Source organism: Populus trichocarpa, chromosome 16, assembly GCF_000002775.5.
Source record: "Populus trichocarpa isolate Nisqually-1 chromosome 16, P.trichocarpa_v4.1, whole genome shotgun sequence".
NCBI lineage: Eukaryota > Viridiplantae > Streptophyta > Magnoliopsida > Malpighiales > Salicaceae > Populus > Populus trichocarpa.
The window spans coordinates 1,996,961-2,014,559 of NC_037300.2; the positions used below are offsets into that span (position 1 = coordinate 1,996,961).

A 17,599-nucleotide genomic window follows, 5' to 3' on the forward strand; every position below is an offset into this window, starting at 1 on the left:
TTTTTCTTCTAGACCCCATACATTTTAAATTGTTCATAGATTCTGACCTAAACAATATCACTTCTAAACTGCTCCAGAGATTGCATTCTTGTCATTTGAAAGGGATCTCGTATTTTAATATTCAGAATGCATTTCGTCTTGATGCTTGTATTCTGTGGGTCAATGGAAGGTTTGCCACAAGTGCGGACTAACTATCCTTTCAGAGTTTTCTAATAAAACAAAATTGAGGCAATAAATCTTGTTATAATTCCAGCTGTATGGATCTTCCAAGTAAAAGTTAAGACTATCCGATGATACAATCAATCAATTATTTGCACAAGGAATTCTATAAAATAAAGTACGCATATTTTAGATTAACTTTGATGTGAAAAAAAGATTTGCTTCTTTAAACACCATGCGTCCTGAATCATGGATAATTGTTGCTGTACTGTGTGTAACTATTATCCAAATATCAAGAGCAGTAGCCGCATCCTCAATTGATGATAAAATCCTGAGCTTGCCAGGGCAGCCACAAGCTGGATTCCAGCAGTATGCAGGAGATGTAACTGTCGACGAAAAGCAACAGGGAGCACTTTTCTATTACTTGACTGAAGCAGAATGTGACCCAGCATCAAAGCCTGTTGTTCTCTGGCTAAATCGGGGTACTTAGATTTTATTCTCACTCAAGTAGGATAATTCATAAGATATTCATTTTTGTTGAATGGTTTAATCACTGTTGTGTTAATTCTTCTGTTGCTTTTGTAGGGCCTGGCTGTTCTTCTTTTAGATTAGAAGCTTTCTCTGAAAATGGCTCCTTCAGACCCGGTGGTGGAGGGCTTCTGGTCAGAAATGATTTTAGTTGGAATAAAGGTTCCTCATAATTGTTAACTCTGTCCATTTTAAATCTTTTCCCCACTTCTGATGCAAGCGGAAGGTTTAAATACAGAAACAAACTAATAACACATAATTTTTTGTTAGCGAAACAAGCTGCATAATCCCAAATTTGCTGGTGTATTCTCTTAAAATAATAATACTGAAGTATTTACAAATCCTTAAATAGACTATAAACTCTACTTTAACTAAAAAACAAAAACAAAAATATAAAATTACAAAGGAAAAAATTATAAAATCTGAAAAAAGAGGAAATCTGGAAATAACAAAGAAAAATAAAAAAAAGGGTCAAAATCTAGGGGCTTGGGCAATATTTTTAATATTTAAACAGTCTCTAGAATTCTTGTAAAAATTCAAGTGTAATCTAACAGTTAAATTAAAAATTATGATCATTTTGAGATATCATTTTAGTTTGGCATAATCAAACCTCTTTTTAGGCCTAGACCTGTCTTATTCGTCAATAAATATATCTGTTAGGTCATTCATATAATCTGTCTAGAGCATATTCTCGTCTAGCTATGATAAATCCACACTTGATTATTTTAAATCACTCGTTATTGCAAGCCCGACTACATTAACTTCTTTCTCCCGCTGAATCTGATTCAACATTTGCTCTTTCTATGATAGATTTGGAGTGATTTGCTCAAAAGTAATTAGAGACCAAATCTGATTCAACATCCATACAATCTGTCTACATCCCCATGCTTTTTCTGCGGCTGATTTCTTTGAAAACAAGGGTTGAATCACATCTCCAAAAGAGACCTCAGCCTGCACAAAAAAAAAAAAAAAAAAAAAAGCATCGTTAAAGCTTGAAAAGGGTCAACCTTCATAGAATTAAATAAAAATGGCAAATGAAGCAACTGAGAAGCTATTGTTTGAATAATTAAACAAAATGATAACAGAATCCGTGACTCGGTTTTCGTGGATTCCTCCCAGTAGTGTAGCCATAATTGTTAAACTTGAAGTAGGGCGTGTTAATCTAGAAAATTCAAGAACTAATATTAATTCAAACCGGATCCTAGTTCAACTAAATAAAATATTAATTGAAAAAACTTGATTAATCCGGTTAGAGATTTTTAATGATATAGTGGAACGGTGGAGTCGTAATCCAAGTACAATTGGGTTAGCATCGAAGAAAAAAAACAAGATAAAAATGATATGCTATTGTTTTGATATTTTTAATAAAAATAATTGTTAGTCGTTTAATAATTATGCATTTTATTATCGGTGGTTTATTTATTTATTTATTTATTTAACTACTCTCCTAACAAAATATGATAGCAGAAGCTGGGTAGGGCCCATAAAGTGAATAAAGCTCAGCCACGGTCGGTTGAGGGCTCTAAGCCCACAAAAAAAAATGGCAAAATGAGATCTTAACAGATCCAGTCCAGCAAATACAATAAAACTCATCAGGTATTCCCACCTTGTCCAATACTTCCATTTTTATTTTAACAGATCGTGCATTCAGAAATTATACTGTAATAATACAAAATATCTGAAAAATCAATTTGATTCATAAATTTATTCCCTTAACCCTCTGTTAAGACTTCTTCTGCATCTATCTTATGATTATGTTATGGAGCTTCTTTTTCTTCTTCTTCTTCTTCTTCGTTTTTTGGCATTTTAAATGATTTTTTTAATTCAGTTCTTTTGTAGTCTAATTGAATGAAACTAGCCTGGAGATCTATAAAATTAAAAGACAAATGAATGAAATGAAATGTAAGACATGGAGATAATATATGTCTAATTCTAAAATTTTGAAATTTTTATTTTCATAATAAAGTTAATTTTTGTTATTTTTCAGTTCTTTGATGAGAAAGAAACTCGTTAAAAAAAATATAAAAAGAAAAGGTATCTGATTATCCCGATTCCGACAATCAAAATTGTTAAATTTATACTATCTATTGTTCTACAATTAGATAAAAAAAAATTAAAAAGCTCCACATGACATGAGATCAGATATTTTAATATGCATCATTATTTTAACTTCATGACTCAATTTTTGGTTTAGATCAATAAATTTTTTATCACTTATTGGTATACATAATTCTTGATTTATTTTATTATAAATAAATATATATATATATATATATATTAAATTTTTATTTAATAATGAAAACTCATTTTAATAAAAAAAAATCAAAACAATTGTATTTTCATGATGATCGGCTAGCTAGTCAAAACACAAAAATAGAATTCAATTGTTACTATTTTACTAAGAAACAAAATATGAGGTGTGTGAATTAATCAGATGACTGGAGTTTGTAGCCATGTCACGCTCCATCCTAATCATAGTACTATGATTGGATTTGAAATGATGATCGAAGGCTAGCTTATATTTCCCATCTTAAGAACAAATATTTGTAGTAAAGTACCATAAGATTCGGAGGAACCTCCCGATAAAGGATATATAATTAAAGAGCACAGGATAAAGTTTCCCCATAACTATTAGCTAATTCTCCTTTGAGTCCCATAACGTTACTCGATTGTTATTAAAAAAATAATAATAATAACGCCTGGTATATATAAAGGATTCAATTGGGAAGTAATTTTATAATATTCTGGTATAAATTATATAAACCCTCGAGGTTTAATGCAAATTAATTACACTTTCAAGAGTTTGAAGATGTTAAAGAAACACCTTGTTATATATTAATAATAATATTTTGGTTTCAAGAATATTATAATATTTTTTTTAGCTTGTAAGAGTGAATCATAAAGGCATTTTATCTTGGACAGTTTGACTATGATCACAAGTTAGGTTACATTAATTAAAAAATCGAGGCCTATCATAGCCTATAATTTTAATCAATTCACATTACAATACCAACTCCGCAAGTAATATGTTCACATCAGTGAGTAAAAATAAATAATAATAAAGTCAAGAAAGTTGCTTGTCACACGCTACGCGACGGGTGATAGCTATTATTTTAACAATTATTGTATTTTCACACTCGCTTGTTGGACCAACTTGAACACTTCGATCGTATATAAAATTGCTGGTCAACTTGAATACTTCCTGTACAAAGTTAATTGGACTGGACAAAAAAATCGTAGGTCAACTTGAATACTTCCTGTACAAAGTTAATTGGACTGGACAAAAAAATCGTAGGTCAACTTGAATAATTCCTATATAAAATTAATGGACAAAAATAATTGCTAATTGTGTACTCATTTATTTGACTTGGTACGATCGAGAGGCGTGACAATAGAAAATGTCACCCAAAGATGGAAGAAGTGGATGTATTTTATTTTTCTATTTTCAAATGGAGAAAAAATCTTTCAAAAAATACTATATGTTACGTTTTTTAGGAACTAATTAACGTTATATTTATGCCATAATTGATTTTTTCTTAGACTCAAAATCTCTTTCCTCACCTTATTATTTACCATCAAGCATTAATAAATAATTGATTTTAAAAAAAAACCAATAAAAAATAATTTTCTTTTTCTGATAAATATATAGATCATCTAAATATATGTGTTTCGTAGAGGGATAAAAAGGGTTAAATTTTATGAGGATAATTGTTAATTAATGATGCATGATTGGTGCAAATGATAATCATTAACAAATAGTGCAAAATGGGATTCAAAATTTGAAAGCGAAAATATTAATTTATTTTCTTCATTTTTTTCAATTTGACTTGCACCTTACTATAAACGTTGTGTAATATTTATTACATATTTATGATCATGCTAATACTCTTGATTTTTAAGGTCTTAGGAAACAATTTTACATCTTTTCACACCTTCAATCATTATCTTTGTAATAATTATTACTATAACAAATGCAACTTAAGTCACACACTCTCTTTCAATATACTTTTTTCTCTCCCTCTTAATCTCAATAGACTTAATTTCTCTCAATCTTTTTCAAAAGAAAAAAGAATGAAAAAAGAAGGAGAAAAACAACACAAATTAACTTTCTTTATGTTTATTGGACTTTGAGTCTCATAGACACAAATTATCAAGTTTTTTTGTAATCATATGATTTTTTTTTAATTATATAATGTTTGTTGTATTTGTTTTAGTGGGATTAAGCTAAACTTATAAGATTTAATTAACTAGACTTGTCTTACCTGTTAGGTAGACCGTCAATTAGATATTGATTTCGCTGGCTCATCTTGAGTTCTAATGTTCAATATAATCCAATATTATTGATTTAGAGATAAGATTAATTATCACAATCCCATCTAGCATTTAAATACCAGCTTAAAATCATGAACGGCAGAATACGTCTACGGATTCCTTCAACTTAAACTGTTGACTGGGTATATATAGTTATAAATAAAAGAAGGATTATGAAGTCAACAACATTTGAATATCATTAACAATATCTGAGTTCAGGATCATGCATGAGCTAATTCTAAAAATTGTCGGCAGAATGTTAAAAATTTATTGGTGGATCATCTGGAGAATCTTATGGCCGGCCATATAGGAAAGAGAAGAGAGGACAATTATAGATATATTTTTTTCTTACGAGGGCTACTGATTTGTGCAGAGAAAGCCGAATCAAATTGAGAAATACAGGAGGTCCATAGATTTAAGTGGACTACTCATTGGTTGCCATGAGATGGTGTGGGTGCGGCTAGTTTACAATGGTGGGGTTCTAGTTAATTATGGTTGTCATGATATAGTTGTTTAACCGGTTTAATGGATTGATCTGAAAAATTCATTCAGGATCCGAATCTTCATCTCGACTAAACTTTTAGTTATATAGAAAAAGATATTGATTCTATAAAAATGGTTATTCTTATTAGGTTTTTAGTGATATAATTAATTTATATTGTGTCAACACTAAGAAAAAAAACAATTGTTTTTTAATAAAAATAATTATCCCAAATTAAAATAATAATACAATAACTTAAATCCTTTTATAAATTAATTTTTAGATTGGGTCTCATAATTATGTTCGTGTGACTTGGTCTGCAAGGCTGTTTTTGAATAATGTCTTAAAAGAACTATAATTGATTTTAGAATGGAGAAATTGTTTTTTGGTAAAAATCTAATAACAGCTCCCATTAATTTAATAGTTTTCTGTATTTTAATTTTAATGTTTAGTGTCACTAATTAAAATGTTTAAGTAATGATATATATAGCAGGGAAAATTGGTTGCTTGTGCTGATGATCAAATACAAAGGATTTTGCGTTGAATTAGTAAATACTTGATCGATATTACATAAATGGAATAAAACTTGACAAGCATCCTCTGTTACATGAGATTAAAGATCAAGTTAAGTCCTTCAGCTTTTCCCATTCAGTGAACTTAAATCTTTGCTTTGAATCATGCCATTTCAACCCCTCTACTTTCAATATTGTAAGGTAATTTGAGATTCTTTGTTCAATTACACCATAACATTTGTCAGTCATTTAGTTATTTAATTAGTAGTGGAGATGAATTAAGTGGTTTAAATCACTTTTAATCGGAAGATTCAAATTTGAAACAATATTCAATTTAACCAATTGCAAAAAGTACGTAGAGAGACCATGCTTGATTCTTAGCCAATATTGCACTATATCATTTTATTTTTTTTAATAACTTCAAGGCATGCTCCCATTCCGAGAAACTCAGTCTTGACTTGTGCATCCCTAGCTAGACCAGCGTTTTACTTGAGGCATTCGATGTCTATATAATTAACAACAAAGTAATTGGCACTTCAAGCTTAATATATATATAATCATCAAACCATAATTCAAAAATATTAAAAACAGGTAACGTGATATATGCCAGGGAAAGGGCATGTATCAAGCTCAACCGAGCGCGAGTTGAACCCTACCCTCAACCCTTATTTGTTTTGTTCAGAAGAAAAAGAATGATAGTTGGCGATAAACAGTTGAACCATATCAAGTTCAAAGACGAGAGGAAGGAACACGAACTGGCTGAGCCTTATGTCCTTGTGTTTCCGTTTTGGCATTGATTTGGGCAGTCTTCTTGCTAGGAAAGTTCTCCGAGACAACAAAGTTTCGTGTTAAATCCCTTAACTGGAATTTCTGAACTTTTCCTGTTGAAGTCTTGGGTAACTCAGACATGAACTCCACCTTCTTTGGAACCATATAATGGGGAAGCTTTTTCCTGCAATAAGCAATAATATCAGCTTCTTTGACATCATCAGATTTCCCTTCTGAGTTCTTCTTAATGGCAAGAAAAGCGCAAGGACTTTCTCCCCAAACTGGGTGTGGCATGGCCACCACAGCTGCCTCTAGGACTCTTGGATGGCTGTAAAGGACAGACTCTAATTCTACACTGCTGATATTTTCACCACCAGATATAATGACATCTTTTGATCTGTCCTTGATTTCCAAGTATCCGTCAGGATGTATGACCCCAATATCGCCTGTAGCAAACCATCCATTCTTGAATGCTTTCGCGGTGGCCTTTGGGTCCTTGAAATATCCTTTCATAACGGTGCTTCCTCTCAGAACAATTTCCCCCATTGTTTTACCATCCCAAGGCACGCTGATCATTGTACTCAAATCTTTAACATCCATATGAGCAAGAGCTACTGTGTTAATCCCTTGTCTAGCCATGATTCTTGACTGATCTTGGCTAGGAAGATTGTTCCACTTAGCTTGCCACTCGCACACAAGGGCTGGTCCAACCTCTGTCAGGCCATAGGAATGAGTGACATGGAATCCTAATGGTTTCATCTTTTCAAGAAGTGAGGCCGGTGGTGGTGCACCACCGACAAGTATTTGGACAGGAGAAGATATTTCTCGACGCTCGTCAGGTTTGGCCTCAAGAATTATGTTGAAAACAATGGGTGCACAGCACATGTGAGTCACCTTGTGCTGAGCAATGTTCCTATACATGTCTTTAGCTGTGGTATTGCGTAGGCAAACGTTGGTTCCACCGCGTGCTGCAATGCCCCAAGCTAAGGTCCAGCCATTACAGTGGAACATAGGAAGAGACCACAAATACACAGGCTCACTTTCCATTTCCCAGCCAATGATTATGCCAAGGGAGCCAAGGAAGACACCTCTGTGGCTATAGACAACTCCTTTTGGCTCTGATGTTGTTCCAGACGTGTAATTCAAGGCTATGGGATCCCATTCATCTTGGACCTCATAAGGAATGTACCCTGGATTGCCCTTTCGGACAAGTTGTTCATACTCCCATTCGCCGAAAATGGCACCTGTCGGTGACTCAATGTCATCAATGAGAACGACTGAAGGGAGAACTAATTTGGATGAAATAGATTCACTTGTCATCATTATTTGGAGGGCCTGCCTTGCCAACTGCACAAATTGGTAGTCAACAAAGAAGACCTTCGCTTCTGAATGGCGCAGAATGGTGGCAACGTGATTTGGATTTAGCCTCGTGTTGATGGCATTGATCACCCCTCCTGCCATGGGCACTGCAAAGTGCATCTCATACAGAGCTGGAATGTTCGGAGCCAAAACCGAAACCTGTTAATAAGATAGTAAATAACATCGTAAGTGCACAAACAAATACGCTGGTCCAAGAATACCCTAGCCATCGAAACAAAACAAAAAATATGGACACGACATATGCTATATCCAAAAACTTACAACATCGTTTTTGGCAATATTAAAGGAACGGAGAGAATCAGCAAGGCGGAGGCAACGCTCATATGTTTGCTGCCATGTGAAGTGGGTTCTTTCGTGTACAACAGATAGGCGATTGCCATAAACTTTGGCAGCTCTCTTCAAGAAATTTATGGGTGTGAGGGGAACGTAATTTGCATCACATTTTGGAAGTTGATCCATGGAAGATTGCTTTATTAGAAAGAAAGAGGTGATATTGGTGGATAGTTTTAAGTTGATGTTGGATAATCGGTGTTTAAATAGGGAATCGAGGACACAAGTTGAAAGGTTAGGACCACCTAATTAATGAGATAAATAATTGGATAACCATAGCAAAGACTTGTCAAAGTAAATGATATGATTGTTGTTATTATTGCAAAAGTCTTGGAACTTGCCAATATGACCCTTATTCTTTTAAAACTTCTCCATATGTCCTCGTCAACTTTTCTTTTTTAATTTCGATAAGCGTTTTTTTATTTTGGTTCCTATTTTTTTATGTAATTTTCATTATGCCCCCAGTTTTTTTTTTTTTTGTTTTTTTGAATTTGTTTTTGAACACGAGGTCAAAAATCAGTTGCAACAATTGTCGCCTCTTTATGATACTTATAGTACAAAGTTATTGGAAATTAATTTTTCCTTGACATTTTATACTATGTTTGTAAGGTAATGCAATAAAATATTTTAAAAGAAAAGCAGTGTTGAGAATACTTAAAAAGTTCCAACCTCAATTGAAAAATCTAACAACCTCAATTAAAAAATTTAAAATATTTTTCTTAATTGATGTCCATGTATTCATGTATTTATTTATATTCCGTCTCTATTGCAAATCACTTTGTACATGATTAGACGACGAAAAGATGTGATATAATCGATTCTTAATTTTTACCACCATTGAAGTAATCAATTAATGTTTGCATATTAAAGTGACAACCACATTCACATGCATCAAAATGATGTGGTTGCGGTTGTTTTTTAAAGTATTTTTCATGTTGAAATATATTAAAATGATATTTTTTTATTTTTTAAAAATTATTTTTAAAATCAGCGCATTAAAATAATCCAAAACATAAAAAAATATTAATTTTTAATAAAAAAATTAAATTTTTAAAAAATACAGTTTGCACGTATTCCCAAACAAAGTTAATATTCCGGTTGGAACCACCAAAATGCAAAACGTTCTCTGTTAATCTATATGGAGATGCAGTTCGAAGATTAAAAATAATAACTTCAAGAGTTGGTAGGATGGTTAAAAAACTATATTTTGAGTTGATTTGGTAATTTGCAAAATACAACTTGGACTAATAAAATAACACGTTTGAATAATTTCACGTGTTAGTTAATAAAAAATAGTTTACCACATTTTTTACTTGGTATGCGTTTCTAAATTGTTTGAATGAGTTTGGAGTTGCAAATTTCTATGGCACTCTAACTACTGAGTAACAAGAAGATACTCTTATTTTTTTTCATTAGAGTTTAGCCCCTCAAAAGCATAGATCATGCTCTGTCACTAGTTGTTATACATGGTGATGGAATATAGAAGCTACGAAAAACTGCCTAAATCTCTATAGAATAATGATCTTAACTTGTTAATGTCAAAATCATGTGACTATTCTCATTTATATACAATTACAAAAGAAGTTTGAAATGTAAAAAATACATTATAAAAGTGTCGCATGTGTGCGAGTGGCGTTGGGGAGTCATGGGAGTCGCCACCTAGTTGTTTAGTTCAATGTTATTAGAAAACTCAGGTGTTCAATTGGACCTCAATTAACAACCAAACTTTTAAATTTTCTTCAATTTTATCCCTGATTTCATCGATTTCAAACCTTGAAGTCTCGCGCTTCTTACAAATTAGTTCTTAGTTTTGAATTTTTTCATTTAAGCCCCTAATTACCCATCAAATTTTAATATTTATGCAATTAAGCTCCTGATTTGACCAAATTAACTCTTAAAATTTACAATTTAAACCCTAAACTTTAATTTCTTCCAATTAAAGCCTAAATTGACTTTAAGAATTAATTTTCCTTGCAATTACGCCCTAAATAAAATTTAATTAAACTTTGAAAAATTCTATTTGAGTCCTTAAAATACAATGTTGAACTTTCTTCCTCAAAATTAAATTCTCTTTATCAATAAGGTTAAAATTTCCAATTTTGTATATTTTGACTCTACTCAACCAGTTTTTGGCAATTTCTTAGAAGTCCTGGTATGTTCTTCTCAACTGATAGATATATTTTTTTTGTTTCTTTTTCCTTCCATCATCATTTTGTTTTAGTTTTTTAGTATTCTATCTTTTCTTTTTTATTATTTTTTTATTTATGCAAGGCCACAAAATTGATAAAACAACAAGAATTCAAAGACATTCAAATACAATTAAGAGTTATATATCTTCTAAAGTAGATAAATGTTTATCTATAGCATTCAATAACAACCGGTGAATAAGATAAATGAAAATCTAATAAAATCTTGGAGGAGATATCTGGAATGATTTGAATCTTGTAACTATCAAGCTAAATGATATAAACATTCCTTGAACTATAAGTTGTTTTATTTGACATTCTTTGATTTTATTGATTTTCTTCATGAATTTCTTCTCTTGAATTACAGGGTGTTTTGATTTACACTCCTTTTGTTATGTTTCATTGATTTTGAGTTGCATATGTTTCTTTATAAAATATAAAAATATTATACTAAAATTGGTCAAAAAAACATTAAAAAATTACCTTGATAAAAACATCATTTACAATAGATAAATTTTTCATCAAGAAATTAAGTACCCTAGATATATTTATAACTTTTGGTATATTTTAAGGAATAAAAGACTTGCATGTGATATTTAAGGACTATTTAACTCTTTGTTTGGTTTAATTCCTACTATTTAACTCTGGTGGTATATTTATATTAATTTTTTGTTTTCATATATATATAATGACTCTGCAAAACTTTATTATTGCAACTGCAGAAACAATAAAAGAGGGAGGCTGATTGAGCCATACCTCACATCCATAAACACTTAAAGCAAATCTAGCTAAAGAATGAGCAAACATATTGCCAGGGATATGTTAAAAGACTTTGCCTTCGACATAAATGTAATGAAATTCTTCTAAAATATGTAGGAATAGAGGGCACCATGCATTCCTTTACAAGCTATTTAATTAAATATTAATTTATATCTTTGCTTTTCTTTCATGTTGCGTGTGAGTGATAGTTTGAGCATTGAAAATTGTTATAGCCGAATTGCCGGATTGTAGTGCTGGGTTTTTCTCATTTAGTGGTTTCCACGCTAATGAGATACTTGTCATTTCTTCGAGAGTTACCATCATATTGTTCATGAATAATTAAATGGATGTAAGGGCTCATCTTTTTTCTATTAATTATCAATGAAGCTCGGCGTTGAAATGAAAACGATACATGCATCTTACCAACTTCATGAATGGATATGTATCTTAATATAGAAATTGGAGTTGGTATGGGTTACCCAATAAACAAGTTTTTGAAGCTAATTCTTGATCAAACCTATATATATATATATTTGGGGTTTCTATCAAATAAAGACTTTCTAAATCACATATCCCTCAATGCAAACATTGATAGGAAAATAATACAAATACCATTGAATGAGGTTTTAATATTGATTTTATATTAGTTTTTAACATATCTGGTGAGATAACAAGTATTTTTTAGATTTAAATTAGCACAAACTCATTATTATTTTATACTTTTTAAAAAACTTTAATTAGAAAAAATAAAAATAATAAAATTTAAACTTATAATGATTTGATCATAAAAGTTATAATATCATGTAAAACAATTTTTTTAGAATAAAAACTGAAATAGTTAGCTTAAACCTAATACATAACTTTATTAATTCAACTCTAATAAAAATATCGGGTGACGTAAAGTGACAAGTACATAAATAATTTAGTTTCAAAATTTTCAAACAATTGAAACCTATCTTTGGTGGCGGCTGAATGCAATGTGTGAATGGAAAACAATTTTTTTTTTTAAAAAAATGTCCGTGCAATAATGGGGTTAGCATTAGGATGAAATGTGTTATATATTACCCTGTGTTTTTATTAACTAAAAATATATTTAAATAATATTTTTTTATTTTTAATTTAAAATCATTTAAAATTACATAAAAAAACATTAATCTTTTGTATTACAACCTGCTTTTCAAAATGTTTTTTACTTAAAAAAATAATTAATTATATATTTTTATTTTTAACATCAACATATTAAAATCATTTAAAAATAATTAAAAATAATATTTTTTGTGTTACAGTCTATTTTTAAAATTGTTTTTCACTTGAAAAATCATTAATTTTAATCCTTTTTCAGTAAAAATATTTTAAAAAATAGATTGTAACATAAAAACAAATACTCATGAAATCTCCCTCCCTTGTTTTAATGATATAACAAATTTAGTCTATTTTCAATTCAATTTCTACAAATAAAAAAGTACATTATTTTTTTTCCGGCAAAAGTTTTTGGTTATACATTTAACCTTTCCAATTAATGATGGAAAAGGTGACCTTCCTCCCCCCAGTATGCAAAAGTAGTATGTTCACTTTAATTTCTAATTATAATGTATATATTGCCTGACATGGTTAAGTTTGCCTCTACCTACCTTAAAGAAAAGAAGTTTTTTGGCTCCCATGGACTTCAATCTTAGATCTTTCCTAATGGTGTGGATGTTATTTTTGCCGCCATGTATAACTACCCGATTCTTCGCTGGAGGCCATTTATATATATATAGTTGTTGGTATATGTTGCTTTCTATAGGTTATTTCTTGCAGCAATTAATTACTCTATCCAGCATTGAATGATTCATACTAACTATATATTTTTCGTATTATATTTTGGTGTGACAGTGACTGGAAAGATGCTATCATTTATTGTTTGACTTCCAATACTCGTATGTTTCCTCCTAGCATTTAAAGAATTGAATTTTTGTTCTTGAAATTCTTAGGTTCCATCTTAGGGGGGGGGGGGGGGGGAATGTCATATTAACTAGACGTTGTGATATTGAGATTTGGATAAAAAGGAAAAAAAAAAGTTAATTTGTCAATTGTTTGGTGCCTTCCGTGAGCATGATTCATTTTGCAATGATAGCAATGCCCTTAACCTCTCTTATCTACGTGAAGATAATAATGATTTAATAAAACAACACAATCTTTGTACATTGTAAAAGTAAATAATTTAATTATTATTTTCTTAAAATTAATCATTTTATCAATTACAAAAAAAGTAATCATTTTCTAATTTATTTATTTATTTAGTTTCACAAATTCAGTAATTAGTTGTGATTATAGATATAATATTTTTTTTATTTTTAGTTAAGAGTGAATGGGAATATTGATGAATTTTAAAAGTATAAATAAAGTTTATCTAAAATATCTTCAACAATCTAAGAGGCGTTTGTTTTACATAAAATATTTGACATACAAAAAAATATTTTACCTATAGCATTTTACATAGAAAATATTTTATGATGTTTAGTAAACAATAAAATAAAAAATATAATTGTAGTAAATGATAATGGTAAGGTAGTGGTGGTGATGGTTAAGAAGTGAGGGCAGGCTAGGAGTGACGGTTGTGATGGTGGCATGATGATGGTGGAATGGTAGCAATTATAAAGGTAGGCTGCCTTTAATGATGAATCAGCAAGATTTGGAAGAAAACCAAGTCTAAGCAAAAACTGATTAAAATGCTAGAACAATGATTGGAGGGCATGTTTCAGACTATAAAGAGCCCATTGTAAGCAACAAACATAAAGGGAAATTTAGGATCAATATATCCAAGAGGTTGTTCCGTGTAGATTGCCTCTTTAAGTAAACCATGCAGAAAAACATTTTTAATATCAAGTTGATGAAAATCCTAATTATGAATAGTAGCAAGTGTCAAGATAATTCTAACAATGGCAAGACGAACAACTAGAGTGAATGTTTCGTCAAAGTCAATGCCATGTTTTTAGAGAAATCCTGTGCCACAAGACGAGCTTTGTGACGTTCTATAGAACCATTTACTTAAAGCTTCGTCTTGAAAATCCACTGACAACCAACAAAATTATGATTACTTGGACGAGAAACTAAATGTTATGTGTTATTCTACTTGAGAGCAGTAATTTCATAATCCATAACAAAAGGCCATTCGGGATGCTTGATGGTCAACTTAAATCCACGAGGTTCCTTAACTACAAGATGTACATGAAACCACAATGAATGAATAATGTGAGGCTTAACAATATCGTTCTTAGCACGAGTAACCATAGGGTGACTAGTGGTTGGTGGTAGACGAGAAGAAGAAAAAAGAAGAAGCAGAAGGTATGGTTTCTAAGGTCATCATCGGCGATAAAGGCTATAAGAAATCTTCTGAATATGGTGAAGGAATGTGTGAATCAGCACAAGGAACACATGAGTAGAATGTGAGGCGATGAGCTGAAATCACACCTAAAGTTGAAGTATCACTAAAAGAAAACTAGTCAGAAGAATCATCAAAAGTAATATAATCAGTTTCACCTAAAGATGGAAGAGGTGAAGAAGCAGAAGCGTAAGGAAAGTATTCTTCAAAAAATTATACATGTCGAGAAATGTATACCCGATTAGTTTTCTTATCCAAGCAACGAAAACCTTTATGAAGGTGACTATAACCAATGAAAACATAAAGTATAGACCTTAAAGACAATTTATTAGGCACGTAATTATGAAGAAAAAGAAAACAGAGGTAATCAAAAGTATGGAGCATGGAAAAAGAAGGAGGGTGACCATATAAAGTTTCATAAAGAGACTTACCATCAAGAACCAGTGATGGGAGACGATTGATGAGATAACAAGCCATGGAAAAAGATTCAACCCATAAATATAAAGGCACATTAGAATGAAACATAAGTGTAAGACCAGTTTCCGGAATATGACAATGCTTTCTTTCAACAATGCCATTCTTATTCGGAGTATAAGGACAAGCAATACGTTGTATTATACCATTCTCATGAAGAAATGAGGTAAAATGATTATTTATAAACTCAGTACCGCCATCACATTGAAAGGATTTGATTTTAAAGTCAAATTAAGTTTGGACATACTTATGAAAGTGAACAAATATGTCAAAAAATTCAGACTTTAGTTTTAACGGATAAAACCAACTAAAATATGAAAATTCATCGATCAAAACGCAATAGTACTTATAACTAGATGGAGAAGTAACCGGGAAGAGACCTCATAAATCATAATGTATATGTTCGAATAAAGAATTACATTGTTGATCTAAACTAGAGAATGGTAAATGATGACTTTTACCTAGTTAACAACCAAAACAAAGTTTAGAATCAATCATCCGATTATCAGAAACTAAAATAACACCTTGTTTATTTATAGAGGAAACAATATGAAAAAAGGGATGTCCTATTTATGCATGTGAAGTAATGGATGAAGCACGAAGATTACATGTAAAAAAGACTAGATAAAAAAAACTTGCATGGCCACAGTAAAAAACATATAGCTTGTTCTTACATCGACCTATTCCCACCACCATTCTTGTTGTTAGGTCATGTATGAAAAAACCAGAGGAAGAAAAATTGACTAAGCAATTGTTCTCAAGAGTAAATTTGTTGATTAACAAAAGATTTTTTGTAAGGCTAGCCACAGGGAGAACATTAGATAAAGGTAAATGATGAGAAGTAATAATAGATTTGATTTCTCCAATTCAAGAAATAGACATGGAATTACCATTATTGATATACACCTTTTGACTACCAGTATAAGGAACAGAACTGTCAAAGACATTAACAACATTTTTAATATGTGAAGTAGCCCCAATATCGGTATACCATTCAGAATTAGTAGATGGATCAACTGAGGTAGCAGTAAAGGCTTCAATTAAGCCATCCCCTTTGGCTTTCTTTAATAACTTGCTAAGTTTTTGACACTTTTTGGCAGTGTTCCTCTTTTTGTTACACCACTGACAGGTAACGACCGAAGATCTGGAAAAATTTCCAGAAGTGGATGAAGAGATAGCAGACTTTGGATGACCAAAATGACACTGAAAGAGGAACCTTGTTATGTAACAAAAGTAGACTAAGAGATGAATCATCGTGAAGAGACCGAGAGAAAAGCTCATGGCTGAAAACCTGTGGTACCAAGTTGGCAAAGGAAGGCATTGATAATGGTGATAATATTGAGATTGAAAAAGTTTTATAATCAGATCCAAGACCATGAAGAAACCAGTATACCTTATTTGTGTCATTAACAAGTTTGTCAATTACACTAAGTTGATCATAAAATGAGCGAAAGGAACGAGCATATTCAGCAACACCACGAGAGCCTCATTGTATCAGTTGGAGTTTGTCTTTCAATTGAATTTATCGGATCTTAGAACTGTATGGAAAAAAAAGACTTCAAGAGCTAGCTAAGCATCATAAGCAGTAGAGTAATCAACAACTTCAGCCATACATTACTTAGTGAGAAAGGCATAAAGAAGGTTGAGTATAATATGATCTTATGCGTGCTATTTTTTGTAAAAAGAATTTGGTACTAGATCAGTATCTTGGTGAATCTAAACAGAAAGTACTAGAAAAGATTCATCTAAATAGACCATTAGATCCTGACTTTCAAATAAAAGAACAAGTTGACGACACCACAAGAGGTAATTTGTGGGAGTGAGTTTGATGGTCTCCATATGAACCATCGTATTGAGTGGAATTTGGTTGGTAGAAAATTCAGCCATAATATCTTGCAAGAATTTCAAACCAGCTTTGATACCATGTAAAGGTAATGCCACACTAATATGTTGTGTGGAGATCTTTATTTATAGACAGCATATACATGGTATCTGTACAATCATAAAAATAGAAATAAATATACAAAGTAAATGTACAATTGTGTGGAGTATCACTAATATATATCTTAGTCATAATTAAGGGAGTCAAATATGTTGCTAATAGCAATAATGACAGTAGTGGAGTGATGAAGTGGTAATTATAGGGTGACAGCAATCAGATGGAAATGGTCATGGTGGTGTTGGCATTGGCATTTATAATGATGAAGATGGTGATGGTAATAGAGGGTGATTGAAATTATTTGATGACATTGTGAATGAATTATTTTTTATAAAATATTTTATGAGAATCAAATACAAAAAAAAAAAAGAGAATATATTATTCTATAAAATATTTTACCAAAAACAT

The 17,599-nt window shown here is 31.2% G+C and overlaps 1 protein-coding gene across 1 annotated transcript; it reads right to left on the minus strand.

Annotated features, from left to right (window-relative positions):
- Positions 1-6,519: 6,519 nt before the first annotated feature.
- Positions 6,520-8,660, minus strand: LOC7458915 (trans-cinnamate:CoA ligase, peroxisomal). The gene is made up of 2 exons (XM_002323202.4): positions 8,401-8,660; positions 6,520-8,277 (listed from the first exon to the last, which is right to left on the minus strand). The coding sequence occupies exons 1-2, from the start codon at positions 8,596-8,598 to the stop codon at positions 6,721-6,723; spliced, it is 1,755 nt and encodes a 584-aa protein (XP_002323238.1). The 5' UTR covers positions 8,599-8,660; the 3' UTR covers positions 6,520-6,720.
- Positions 8,661-17,599: the final 8,939 nt, after the last annotated feature.

What these genes read in the sequence shown, in the direction of transcription:
- LOC7458915 (XM_002323202.4), bottom strand. Translation starts at nt 8,598, where the DNA reads ATGGATCAACTTCCAAAATGTGATGCAAATTACGTTCCCCTCACACCC. An exon ending in ATATTGCCAAAAACGATGTT is followed by an intron (nt 8,278 to 8,400) that starts GTAAGTTTTTGG and finishes TCTTATTAACAG; the next exon opens with GTTTCGGTTTTGGCTCCGAA.